At 40.3% G+C, this 13,558-nt stretch overlaps 2 protein-coding genes across 2 annotated transcripts in view; one reads left to right on the top strand and one right to left on the bottom strand.

Moving 5' to 3' along the window:
* Positions 1-507: 507 nt before the first annotated feature.
* Sarm (Sterile alpha and Armadillo motif) lies at positions 508-13,018 on the bottom strand. Its single transcript, XM_064075296.1, has 10 exons — positions 12,908-13,018; positions 11,561-11,662; positions 8,599-8,952; positions 7,161-7,328; positions 4,204-4,449; positions 2,858-4,152; positions 2,278-2,806; positions 2,060-2,226; positions 1,768-2,010; positions 508-1,521 (listed from the first exon to the last, which is right to left on the bottom strand). The coding sequence occupies exons 1-9, from the start codon at positions 13,016-13,018 to the stop codon at positions 1,812-1,814; spliced, it is 3,171 nt and encodes a 1,056-aa protein (XP_063931366.1). The 3' UTR covers positions 508-1,521; positions 1,768-1,811.
* The window catches only part of LOC135143462 (leucine-rich repeat-containing protein 15-like), a 144,787-nt gene continuing 144,213 nt past the window's right edge, over positions 12,985-13,558 (top strand). The window contains exon 1 of the mRNA XM_064075326.1: positions 12,985-13,071. The gene's annotated coding sequence lies outside the window, so the exon portion shown is untranslated. The remainder of the gene's footprint in view (positions 13,072-13,558) is intronic.

The raw sequence follows: 13,558 nt of genomic DNA, 5'->3' as shown, positions 1-13,558 counted from the left end.
ACTAAGCTTACCTGTTGGCAATAAATCGTCTTCTAACTATTTCTTTCTTAGATTTATTGTAAATTTTTGAAAGTTTGTCTTTGATGGTTGCATTCTCCCAGATAAATTTTCAAAAATCCATGGCTGCCTTTGTTCGTGTTTTTTTTTTGTTCTCTCGGTTTATAGGATTTTAGCCCCTTTTTAACGATTTAAAGATTTTTCGTGTGCCCAATAAATGATCTAGAATTAAAATTTCGCGTGCTACCAACTGTATATAATTAAAGTAGATAGTGGAATGACAACATAGTTGTCCATTTATTTTATTTAAACAGCAGAATACCGAGATTACGTGATACCCCATTATAAACGGTGACTTCATGATCGTCGCAGTGGTCTTTATTTGCAGATGACAGTTCAGTGGTTTAGTTTGTTTTGTACTTCTAAACTGCGTATTTGCAATCTTTTATTTTCCGTAATCCATAAATGTCCGGACTTGTAATTTAGGTAAGTTTCGTAAACAAAAACGCCTGAATCTTAATAAAATATATTTTTAAATTTAACATAAAAAAACAACTTTATTACATTATTACTAATAAAATGTGTTAATCCTGCACATCGATTACTATCGAACAATAAGGCAATGATGCATTGTAAAATTTTCGTATACCAACACTTTAGGCAAGTTTGGTACAACTTGTTAGAATTGCTAAAATATAATATTTTAATATATTGCATAAAGAAATTGGTTGCGCTTAATTCTAAAAAGTGTCCAAAAATAGTTCACAACAACTGCCACGGCTGCATATGATCACATTTCTTTAAAAGCACAATTTTGTACTAAGTAATTTAGTTGCCATAAAAAATAAAACAAGAGTTTGTTTTTACCGATCGTTCGAACAATTCGATCACTAAACGCAAACTCTTCCTTAAAAACCACAATAGGCCCGAATTTACACTCCGAACCTACCATTAAAATTTATAAATAACAAATAGGTACAATAATAAATAAAATTATCACTTATACATCTTGTGTATGTAAATAAAGTACAGTAATTATTACTAATATAGTTTACACAATAGTGGCGAACTACTTCTTAATAAGAGATCTCACTTTACTAACACATCGGTCCATGAAATTTCGTTTACGTTTCGAATCACTGGAACCGCTTTGTATCGACACCTTATCGACATTGTCTAAATTATTGTCCATACTTTGCGACTTTACACTATTTACTTTAAATTCGTCTTCAGTCTCTTTATCTTTGTCTAAATCGTCACAACTTTTCGTGGTATCGGACGGAGTTTTTTCAGTTATAGTTGCGTTTGGAGCTGCACTTGGTGGCTCTGAATCCAGGAGGCCATCCAAACTACGAGATCGGTTCGGGAGTGGGGGCTTTACAGCCAACCCGACGGACGCCACTGGAGTATTTGAACCTCTTCGAGTGTACGGATATTGCGGTGGCAGTCCACGTGGGTATCTGTTCGTGTTCATAATCCAGTTCCGCGAAGGACTAGCTGTCTTATAGAACCTGTAAATAAGAACTGAACTTTATGTTAGTCAAAGGGTTTGTTAATAGAAAAACGGTATGTTAAGATATCCGGGACGAAGCACCATGCCGTGGCAGGGTCATGAAACATGCAAGCCACCGCCACCAATGGATGGGGGGCGGTCATGCGCCAGCGGGAAGAAGTACCAGCATCATTTTGGTTGATAAAATTTCAAGCTTGTACTGTATCCCGAGCGCCCTGTACGAATGATGCGTCACCCCCAGAAAAAATCTGCCTTACCTAGGTAGCGGAGTAGGAGTTCCCGAGGCTAGGGGACCATCTAGTCAGTCCCTCGGGTGCCCCGTGTTCCCGTTGACGTCCTTATCGGAGCCTTTGCCACTTCCGGAGTCGTTACTGTGCATTCTTTGGTACGTCGGGGGCTGTCGTACGAGGCTAGGGTTGGCTGGTGTCCCAGGTGTTATGTCGCCTTTGCCGAATTTCAACCCGTCGGCGCTTCGAGCGTTCAGTTCCCCTCGCATGAACCTACAATTCGAGTCAGAAAACTCCTTCTACTTGCGAATCGAGATCGTACCTTTCTAATTTGTCCACGCAAGCGTCTTGGTAGTCATGAATCCACCGGACTCCGTTGAAGTGACACACCTGCCGCATGTCTTCAGGTAATTCGTCGGCCTCCGGCCACTGGAAGTTGTCGATGATTGGAATAATGTTGCACTGGGCTTGTAAAGCTGCCACGATTTCCTGTGAAGATTAAGGTTAGCGCTCGTTTGGGTACGACTCGATGGTACTTACTCGATGAACCCAGTCTTTTCGTTCGGTGTCCCCTCGACACCTCTCCAAAGCGTTAGGTGTGAGTACTAGTAAGAAGTGTTTCGCTTTTTGAATACTTTGTAACAAGTTGTTGTCGAACTTGCCCGCTTCTAACCGTTCGACGTCGATGAAGACGCTGAAACCTCTCAGTTGTAGATGGACTTTGAGTAAACTAGCTAACTGGGATCCGTTAGAACGTCTATAACTAACGAAAACGTCTAACGATTTGTCCAAGTTGTCTTCGTTTAAATTCGCGAGACCGTTCTCGAGCTGCCTGATTCCTTCCATGATTCGGAATCGATGGATGGAATTCATAATACCGCACTCGTTCAACAATTGGTCCTCGGAGATGTTGCGCAGAGCTTCTTTGGTTTCGACGCCCGCATTGAGCAGACTGTAGGTGTAAATACTAAACTCCGGACCCAGGGCTTGCAAAAATGTGTTAATATTCGCGGTATCCCTCGACGTATAGTCAGCCATCTTCTTCAACTTTTGTAGTTCTCGCGTAAATCTGCAAGCATCCATGAATACCTGATGTTAATTAGTAGTACCGATGCCTTACCGTTTTCGTTTAATGCCATTCGTCAGCCCGATATCTTCCCGGAGATTTTCCTCGGTAAGCTGAAGCAAAAGATCGCCGTCAACACGGCTTTCTACAAAACTAGCAGAGTATTGAGCAAACCCGATTTGTTTGACCCATTCTTCTACATCTTCAGCCGACCACAACGGCACTTGTTGGCTTAGCTTATGTGGTACTTCCTCCCCGATGAGTCTCAACGCTTGCGCTGCATACTTAGAAGCGACAGCATTCGGACAACTAGCCACCTTTTTCAAGGATTCAATAGCACCGATTTCGGCAAAAATATTCGTGTTCCCCTGTTGCTGCTTAATGCCGGCCTCCATGCAGAAATGGAAGGCGGCCAGATTCCTAGCCTCCTCTCGTTTAGAGCTCAAAACTGGCACCAAATGCTCCAGCCACGTTTTGCTTTGACCGTGTGCGTGAGCCAGGTTGGATTTAGCGAATTCGGAAGGGTTATGTGACGTGACGAAAGGTTCCACTAGGCCCAAAGTACCCGACTGGAGCACCTGGGCTTCGATTTCCGGGTTCGCCACCAGAACGGTGATGGCCAAACAAGCGTAGTACTTGATATTGTCGTCGTTGTGGAACGCCAGAGGGAACAACCACATGGGTACCTGCCTCTTGATCATGGCCTCTTGGTTCTCGGCGCCTCCGTATAAACTCAGGTTGGCTAAAGCTCCGGCACAGTGACGTAGCGTCTCGATGTCACTTTTCCTGCATTCGAAAAGGAGAGCGTCTAGGCCACCGAGTGAGACCACGTCACTACAGGTTTCTTCACTGTGTTTGAATAAGTGTTCGAGGATTCCGGTACCAACGCGCGAATGAGATACCGAGTTTGCCACTTTAGTACACACACAAGCTACGTTGACCACTTTGTCGAGACCGTGTTTGACCACATGAGCCCGGTTTTCTGTTGTGAGGCACTGTTCTAAAAGCTTCGCGCTGGAAAATTGCAGGTTCGTGTCGGTTTTCGTACAATTTGTGATGAGGAGGTCTAAACCCCCGCAGTTTCGTAATGCATTGCAAAGGGAGTACCCCAGCTCGTGCCCATGTGTAGGTACTGCCCAGGCTTTTTGCATTACGTCGTTAATCTTGTCGAGTATAAGTGGAGCGTTCGTCGTGTCCGCCTTCTGGAGGCATTTAACTGATTGGTCCAAGTAGATGGAGTACTTGTGGATGGCTTTTTCTACCTCTTGAGGGTTAGACGTGGTCGAGAGCTGCTCCAAATCCTCGCACGTCATGTTCAGGATTTCGTCCTCGTTGGTGGTCAAACGGAACTGCAACGATTGATATTAGTACGGGATTGGGAGAGTAAATGGAGTTAGTACCTGTAGCATGGAACTGGCAGCGGAAGTACTGATTCCTTTGGTCGTGGAGGTGTACACTGAGTGACTAGACGAGCTGTGCTTCTCTTGATTGAAGATCCCACTCGGAGTGACCGTTTGCCTCTGCTGTTGGCTTTCCATTGCCGTTTGCTCGCTGGTAAATTTATCCGTAGTGACTTTCATGTTCGTGTGTGCCATATTTTTGGACTCCTGTTGGCTCAGATCTCCGGCTTTCAGCGATCGGGCTTCCTGCAGAAAATTACAGCGTTACGAACATCACAATTTACATGTTTTGTGACAGGATGCTCGAATTAAGCGGTACTAATACTGCTTTCGCGCATATTCAAGCTAGGAATTGTTACCGTTAACACCCCCAGCCATGTTCCTCGAGAATTTTAGGGAAACAACTTTCAACACCAGCAGCTGCGGCAAAACTGAGCAAGGTTAAGTATGGTGAAACTATAAAACCATTAGCATCAGTACGTAAATAGTTTCAAGGAAAGCGTAATCATGGAAATCTTTTTACATTTTTTTTTATGTAGAGTTTGAGTTTCGGCTTAGGGGAGCACAGCGGCGTGTCACTCTGTCCGGTGCTTTTGAAGGCACCTTTTCTGACAGGCCAAGGTGCAGACATCTTGCGAGCACTGCACTGTCACATTTGGGTCAAAACCGTGGTAATTGACGAAATTGATCAGAACATTCCGAGCGGAGGCGGTGTGGTGTGCACACGATATAGACCTGACTGACAAAACTCTATCAACTGTGTAAAAATACGGAATGGGTTTGGATAACTGCCATGTTTTATTTTGCGATTTTGTTCCTGCTACGTATTAAACACTGATGGGTAACTAACGCGGAATTGTAACAATTGTGTGTTTTAGAGAGGCTGAGAAGAACTGACTGGCAGCCACACAGAAATGACAGATCAAATACGAATATCTTTTCAAAATAAACAAGAGTTTTTCGTGTGAATCACATGAATATATTTTTGGTCACCACTTGAACCTTTTATATAAATAATTATAAAGATAAATATAGCCAAGATACGGTAATTTATGACGCACTCATATATCACTTGTAGACGCGCTCGTTTTTTGTGATAAGGATAATCAACGTTTTGTGACGCATTTACGCTGTCATTGTAGGTGGAAAAATTTAAAGGTGTGCGAATTTTCGGACACTTCTGGAATTCATCAGTGAATTAGTGCGGACCGTTTTATAAATATTGATCTAATGGCGCAATAAAATTATTTTAAATATCTATCTGAGCTTTAGGTCAAGGCAAATTTTTCAGAACGCTTATTTATGGCCCACGACAGGCATAAAATATGTTCGATAAATTTACATTTTTTCGTGCGCTAACATCAGATGTCAGTGTACTGAGTACCACTTCAGGACATGACTTAAGCTGTACCGTATTTTTAATACCGTTAAATAAAGTTAAGTGACGCCTAGTGTCGCTTTAGTGAACTAATTTTAGGCAAGTTTATCTGCACATTAATTCAAACAAACAACGTACGAACTAACAAAATGTGGGTGAGGCCGTATGCCACAAACTTCGAAAAAGCATCATCCCTATATAGAAACACTAATCTGTCAATTATTGCCAATCAGGAGCTCTTGGTTTAATCCGAGTTAGATTTGTTTAAATGTAATAATAAAAAATCTTGTGGCATTTCATTAGTTCTCTTAGTTGATAACGTGTGAAAATGGAACAATTCTAAATATTTTTGTGTAATTTTTGAAAAGAATGGAGAAATGATTATGTCATAATCATAAGTCGTTATTAATAAATTCATCATGATGTGATAGGCAACACGTTCTGCAGTATTTGCCCTCATATGCGGACCACTAACTTCCGGAATTTATTGATAATAAGACAACGAAATAATTATTTTTCCAAAAATCAACAACGTAATAATTTTTGAAAATTTGTACCAGTCACAGCTTACTCGAACAGTATGATTTGTCTAGTCTGTCACTTGACTAAAAAAAAAATGCCAAAGTGGCCACCGTAGAAAAAGTGCGTATGGGACTAGTGCAACAAAAACACTTACTTTTAGGTCAACATGAATGAACGACTAATATGCAACCTACAACAGCCAAAGCTTGACGAGATGACAAATATAGTGCCCACCATACCCCGTTTCAGAAAATAAGCCCAAGGCTAGTCTTAAGACCGCCTTTATCGACCCCTCATACTGACAAGTCACATCGAACGCACCTTTCCCGTAAATCTTGCGAATCTACTCAGTAGTCGTTTGTCAGCCACGTTTTCAAAACACCTCCCACACCCTATGACATTTTTCGAATTTTTGAGAAAAACGAAAGCGACACGACTCATCGCGTGAACATCGGGGCCACTGAGGTCACCGATCGTCCCGACGCTAGTGGCGCACTGGTTTTATCGATTGCAACTACCAAAACATGCAACCACTGGGACCATTTTATGTGGGTGGTACAATCGCGATAAGATTAGCAATTATTGTGCTTTGTTTGCACGTGATTTACCGTGAAAAGGAAACGATCGATGGGTTCGGGGGTAGCCGGATTTTTTCGCGCAATTTATGCGCTGGCCATTATGGCAGCGGTAATTATTTTTATATGTCTCGACTATTTACATTTATAATGCGGCACACCTGAGAAGGAGTGTTGCCTCAAGTGACCTAAATAGCAGGCCAAGGTTTACACGCAGCTGAAGGGTTAGTCTGGAAAAAAGTGCTAAAGGCCGGCTCTGACCACTCGACACCGACGGTCCTCAAAAACCCGGGTGCGCTTTCACATTATAACACAAAAATCGTAGTGCACTTTATGTGAGAAATTTCGTTTTATCTTGCTACACAAGGATTCTCTCGGGCTTCATTTTCTTTCTGATGGGAGAACACAGCAAGGCCAAATTATGCAACCGAGGATCGAGGAACGTCGTTTCTCGGTTGTTTAGGTTGAGATTTAAGTATTACCTTGGCTTTCATTTGGCTTTTTTCCGCGGAAACGCCGTCTACTTCCAAGCGGGCTCTGCTGGCAGCAGCTGCACTGTTTTCCTCGTAGGAGAGATCTCCAGCTTGAATTTTCTTCATTTCGGCACATTTCGCGCTTTCCTTTTCGGCGCTGAATCCGTCTTTCACGACCTACAAGTTGAATACGGTTTTGAAAGTAAACGAAATGAGTTGGGTTTAAATAACAAACAGCTAATAATTATCACTAATTTATAGCGGCTGTGGCCAATTAGCCGGACGTTACGAAATATTTATTGACGACTGTAACAATTTTTTAAATGTCGATTTGTTCACATATTGAAGAATGAAATATTTACTTACGAATACGACAATGTGCATTATGTCAAAGTGGGGCATTCGCTATAATAACAACTACTTGCACTGGAAACTTTTAGTGAACTGATTTGAATAAAATGTTGATTGTTTACTGGCTTTATCCATCTTTTCTGAAAAGTCTATTTACTCGTGGGCAGCGACCCCAAGATAAACCGAAATGTTTACTGACAAATAGATTTTTGGGCCGTCTCTCGATTTTAACAAAGACTTTGTTTTGGATGGACTTCTGAAGGCACCTTTTGTGACATTTGCCTGGACCAAAATTTACGATACCCTATTGTAAGAACATAACGAGCGAAGTCTAACTTTCTAGATGCCACTTTAAAAGTAATAAAGCGGATGTAATGATGACGTCTAGATGATAAGATTCTTAAACACAAAATTGAAAATATTTATTATCTTAACGTGTACTTGGCTTTTATTTAAAAATTTGATGTTGTGAAAAGTCTTTCTTTTGGTAGCCATAAACAAACCGACTTTGTTTATCTACTTTGGTTTTGGTTTCTAAAGTGAAGCATTAACCCAGGCATAACGGATTTGGTTCCTAGCGTTGATGAACGGCTCCAAACGCCTAATTATGCTAATCCTATCAAGTAAAAGGCTTCCATAAATTGTGCTAATCTTGACAACAATTTATAAGTTGCCCATAAAATGACTAACCATTAGCCAAGGGGGGTATGAACTTCAGACTTTCAAAAAACATGCCGGCCAGCTTTAGCACCGTCACTTTTTACAACTATTATTAAAACAATCGTCAATTCTAAATCTTTCCACGTCATTTGTCTTATCAACAAATATTCACTATTTACGAGTGATATGTTTTCAATCGCCAATTTCATTTATCTTTAATCTTAGCCACTCGTAAATATTTCCAATTACTTATTAATCTGTCACCAAAACACGAACTTCCCGACAGCTCACATTCCCCGAAGCGCAATTCGTTATCAATAAATCGATCGTCATTAAATAATTCGGCGCTTCTCCCACGCGCTATTTATTTAAAAACAAACCGTCTAAAATTGAAACCTTTGAATCACCGAACAACGGGAATTTCGAGAAGTCATACCTTGGTCTTCCTGAAGTTGTTCATGGTCTTCTGCTCGAATTTGACGGTGTCCACGGCGTTCGTGGGGGTGCCTATCTCCGACGGCACCGGCGTGTCGTCGGGGAAGGTCACCAAGGGCTGGGTGATCTCCTCCATTTCGTCGTCGTCGACGTCGACGAGGTTCTCCAAGGAGCTCTTGAATTGCTTCAAGTTCGATATGCTGCTCTTCATGTCGTTCATGTTGTTTTTAAGTTCGACGAGGTCTGATTTCATGTTAGATGCCTTCAGGTCGGAAGAAGTCACGTGGAGTCGTTGGGTGCTCGTCGAGCTGGACACGCGGGTCGTTGTCGTACTGGTTTGTGAGTTTGTCTGCAACTGAATTTAAAAGGTCCGTTGATGAGACATGATAGTATTTTCAGTGTTGTGATTCTAAGTGTATTTATAGATTTTTGCATCGAAACGTTGGACACAATCCAGTAGTTCCGACGAAAGCGAACGGTTACTTTTGGCCAATTTTATGGTACACATTGTGCCCACGAATGTGGGAGAGTAAATATTTGGGTGGAGGCGACATGAAGAATAGAGCATTCGCGATAAAAACAACTTGGGTTGGAGTATAAATAAATAGCGGCCAAACAATATGCGATTAGAAATAGGTGATAGATAAATGCGATTATTTGGGAGGACTTTGACTTGGCAGTGGCTCTCAAAAGAGAGGTACTAAAATTGTGCTGTAAGAAGTTCACGGATGAGTAAAAATTTTACGCGGAAGTCTATCGATTTGTACACATTGCACTGTGAGTCACGAGCTTTGGTCACTCCGTCTACCTCACTGCACTCAATAATTTATCTTATACAATCTATTTTTTACTGGTTCGTGCGAATACTTGTTATAATAGTTCGAAGGAAAGTGTTGCACGGTCTAATGGAAAAACCACCATTAATTGAAGTCAAGAAATTGAATGCAGGAATTCAAATAAGTTATTTTTTCTTTAAATGAAAAAATCACTTTTCGGTAAAATCTAAAAAAAAATCTCATCACATTTCTAGCATCCGTCATTTTTTAGATGAGTAGGTAGTTCCATATTAAGCCTCTCGTTACATAAACTAGCAAACCAAATAATGACATAACATTTATATTATTTACTGTTGAAAGTTGGCGCACTGGCGCGATTGCTTGGAACTAGATTTAGGACTGAAAATGAAAAAATCAAAGAAAGAAACAAGTAAATACACCGATACTCTTAGTAGCTATCAGTTTGGAAAAAACCTGTCATCACTTGTTTCTGTTGTGGTGTTGTTATTAATAACATCGACTTTATTAATGAAAATATTTACACTTTTTTCGACTGTTTAAATTAATTAAAAGAAAAAGCTTAAAACAATGAATGAACCAACTATCAACTTCATTCTCAATAGCGTTAAAGCTTTTCACTCTAGGTTATGAGGTAGGGATTATTTTTTCAATCCTTTTACGATGTTTACATTTATTATCATCACCAATTAACTCCGGTCCAAACTGATAAGAGTACCTGTTGTAAACTTTGTATAAAATTGAGCTGTCCATTTTTAAATTCTAATTTTAAAATCCATGCAAACAGAAACAAATGTGAACCTGATTAAGTCAGAAAGTAAATGTGCATTAAGTAAAGAAGTTAAACAACGGCGGAATTTTATATCGCAAAAATTTTGCAATATTATGATTTTGCAATAGTATGAAAACCGCATTTCTATAGATACGATTTTCTAAAATATGTCTCATATTATTGTTATTATTTACAACAAACCTAGTAACGGACCGGAGTTTTAAAGTGTGGGATTAGTGAACGTCCGACCTGGACCGGAGTTAAGGTTCTCCGAATTGGTGTGAATATTCAAAATATTCACATAAAAAGGTCGCAATAAAAAACGAACCGCATTATGAAAGTTTCCAAACCATAACATTTTCTGTTCTCTCTAGGGAATTTAGGGAATACCACTGCCGAACCAAAGAAAAATTACTTTTAAAGGTCTTGTATGTCAACAGGTTTTTTCATGGTTTTTCCAGTGTTAATTGCACTGAACTTTTAACGTGTTTGACGTCAATTTTTTTTGTTACTAGATTAGCAACATGATAATTTATTTAAAATTTTTTGCAGGTCAATTTTAAATTCGAAACATGTGTGGCTGTTTTTTTTTTTTGTAAATGACAGTCACATAAGATGTCGAGTAGGTTAATTATTAAATATGTCATTTGAAATTAACGCTTTTTTCTGTCTGAGTGTTTGAACAACTACAAAATCATCAATGCCTTCCATTTTTTTATGAATTATTTAAATAAAGACTTCAAAAAAGTCTTGGGTTTAGGTAGTAGAAAACAAAATTGTATTTTCCATCATTTTTACTGATAAACACTTTTCGTCATTTATCACTACATTGGATATTACCAAAAAGCGTAAATCATCTTAATCTTCTGTACACAATTCTTCCGATAAGAAAATGGTTTGTTCATGAAAAGTCTTGCGATCGAACCCTACGGAAAACCAATCCACATATTTATCGCTATCATTTTCTTTAAGCCGCTAGCTTTAATCACAAAGACTGTGATCTTTACTAATTTCGGATTAATATTATGATATATGACAGTATGAATCAACCTATTTTCACTAAATTTTGCCACGTCTAAGTACACCTATGTTTGTGTATGCGGGTGGCGAGCTTCGCTCTCTCTTATTCCTGTACGGTCCTCTAGCCTATTTTAGTTATCTACTTCATAGATGTCAAACACAAGTCACTTTTCTGAGAAGTTTCGCCCCTCAGATAAAAACGGTATAACAAACTTCAGTTTGAAATAGAACTGCCACTATTCACAGTAGGCAATACTTTTTTATTTCTACATGCAAAACACAGATTTCTCTTGCGAAACTATTGTGTAACAACGCGCACTAATTTTCGGTTCTCCGAAGCAAACACTCTACTTAATTAAAGGAAGCAATTATTTTACCTGCGAGGATGTGGTAACTGTCGACCTTGGTATATTTTTTATGGTCATCATCGTAGGATGTTCATTTCCATTTGCATTGTCGACCGACAAATCCGTCGCCATCTGTAAGAGAAAAACCACTATTACATCTCCGACAATACATCGACTGACGCCCGAGGATTTTTTCTAATCGTGGGAAGAGATAAACCGATAAGAAAATGAAGGAAAATTCGGGTTTCATTGCGATAAGACTATCATGTAACGGAAAGAAAATTTCGAACTTTCTTTCAGTTTACCAATAAAGGAAAGTGCATCGAGATTTGTCACCGCTTCGTCGGTTTGCCGAACCGGATATCCTTAGTCAATCAGCGAAGACGTGATGTTTATCGTGCTTATCGTTTGTTAATTCCAAGCTGAGGATTAAGGATTTTTGTGCGTCAATGTTTTGTGTCCGGATTGTTGACCTCATCGTGGCAAAAAATTCGATTGGTTTATGAAATGGATTAGACGCAAGGAAAGTACGAGGAACGTGAGTACTAGTTTGTATACGCTATCTGTTGTGCTTAGTAATCCGTTGATTACACAAACGATTAATAGCTGATGCGCGATGTCGTACTATCTTATTTATGTGTTAATGATGCGATTATTACAAGAAGTGCTCGCGACCTCCGATATAACAAACTATTATTAGTAAAGTGATGTCACCGAAACAATTCATGAGTTACGTATGAATGAAAACGTAATCCTCGCGTATACATGATGTCACACATTGTTTCATCTTTAATCTTGTATTTACTGTTTTTTCCAACGCGTTATTTGTTGTGGGTGTCTTCTTCCTCGAACGTCCTTCATGATCAAACAAGTTAGCAGAATCAGGTAGCGCAATTTGTTCTATCAACTGATAATGAGATTGACGGATATGCCACCATCAACCTTCATGAATTAGTCTGAATGAGGATAATGCACACAATCACTTCATTAGACAAAAAGCTCGCTTTTGGGCAATTCCACCGCGGAGGCCCCGCAAGGGTCGACATTTCCAGCGCGAAGTCCCACCACGACAATCAAACTTATCAATTAGCTTGTATTACAAAACTTGGCACATTCTGATATTTTTGTGTGTTTTTAGGGAGCATCTGGTCGCACGCTCTGCCAAATTGTGACGTTCGGGCGAAAAATACCCCGGTTGGTCGTTCGAGCCGGATCGCGAGCACAATACACACTTCGGTACGGCGAGGAGCGAAAAATGCGCGGAATGTCATTGCCAAATATTTCCCAAGATGTATCAATTATGGAAGAATTTCGAAATTGCCCTCCCACACCGCGAAAAATTTCGCAAAAGGTTATCCACGCGGAAAAACATCATACCCCTTCCTTCTGCTTGAAGAAGTTGATCCGGTCCCTAACGCTAAGGTTGGGATCCCAGGAATGGCGGTACGAATAAGGTCTGATTGTGGAGTGCATGTTGAGCGCGAACATTGACCAACAAACAATATTTGGGCACACTTCACATCGCGTCTGCACGGTCACAGGTAAGAAACTCAACTGACGTTATCTACCTGCTCTCGAAATTCCAAGTGTTTGGAGTTATCTTCCTCGATTACGATTCGTCAAGACGTTATCATTAAATAGATGAGAATTACCTTATGAGGTTTTGCGGCGTGACACTGTTACCACTGCATTGTTAAATCGATCATTTGTAAAACCGAGCAAGCCATGACTGACTGGAAGTCAGACAGTCATGTGTTTATACAAGGCCGGCTGGATCGCGAGCACCCACGGCTTACTACGATGAATGGTAGAGCATTGCGATTATCCTGATTAGAGCACGCAGGATTGTTTCCGAACCAGAAAAAACCGAATGTTGGCAAACAATAGCGCGCCGGCGTGAGTCGCGTTTATGAATTCTTGGATTGTCACGGTCGTAAAAGCAGGTATGCTTGGAATGCCAGCCTGAAAAAGTCCCTAAATTTGTTATGTAAGGTAGCCGAACGTACATAATCGTAGTATTTTTAGATC

Source organism: Zophobas morio, unplaced genomic scaffold, assembly GCF_036711695.1.
Source record: "Zophobas morio isolate AGI-343-1 ecotype UQ-CSIRO unplaced genomic scaffold, CSIRO_AGI_Zmor_V1 ptg000004l, whole genome shotgun sequence".
In the NCBI taxonomy this organism is placed as follows: Eukaryota; Metazoa; Arthropoda; class Insecta; order Coleoptera; family Tenebrionidae; genus Zophobas; species Zophobas morio.
Note: the sequence above shows the minus strand (reverse complement) of the source record. Positions and strands in the feature narration are given on the sequence as shown.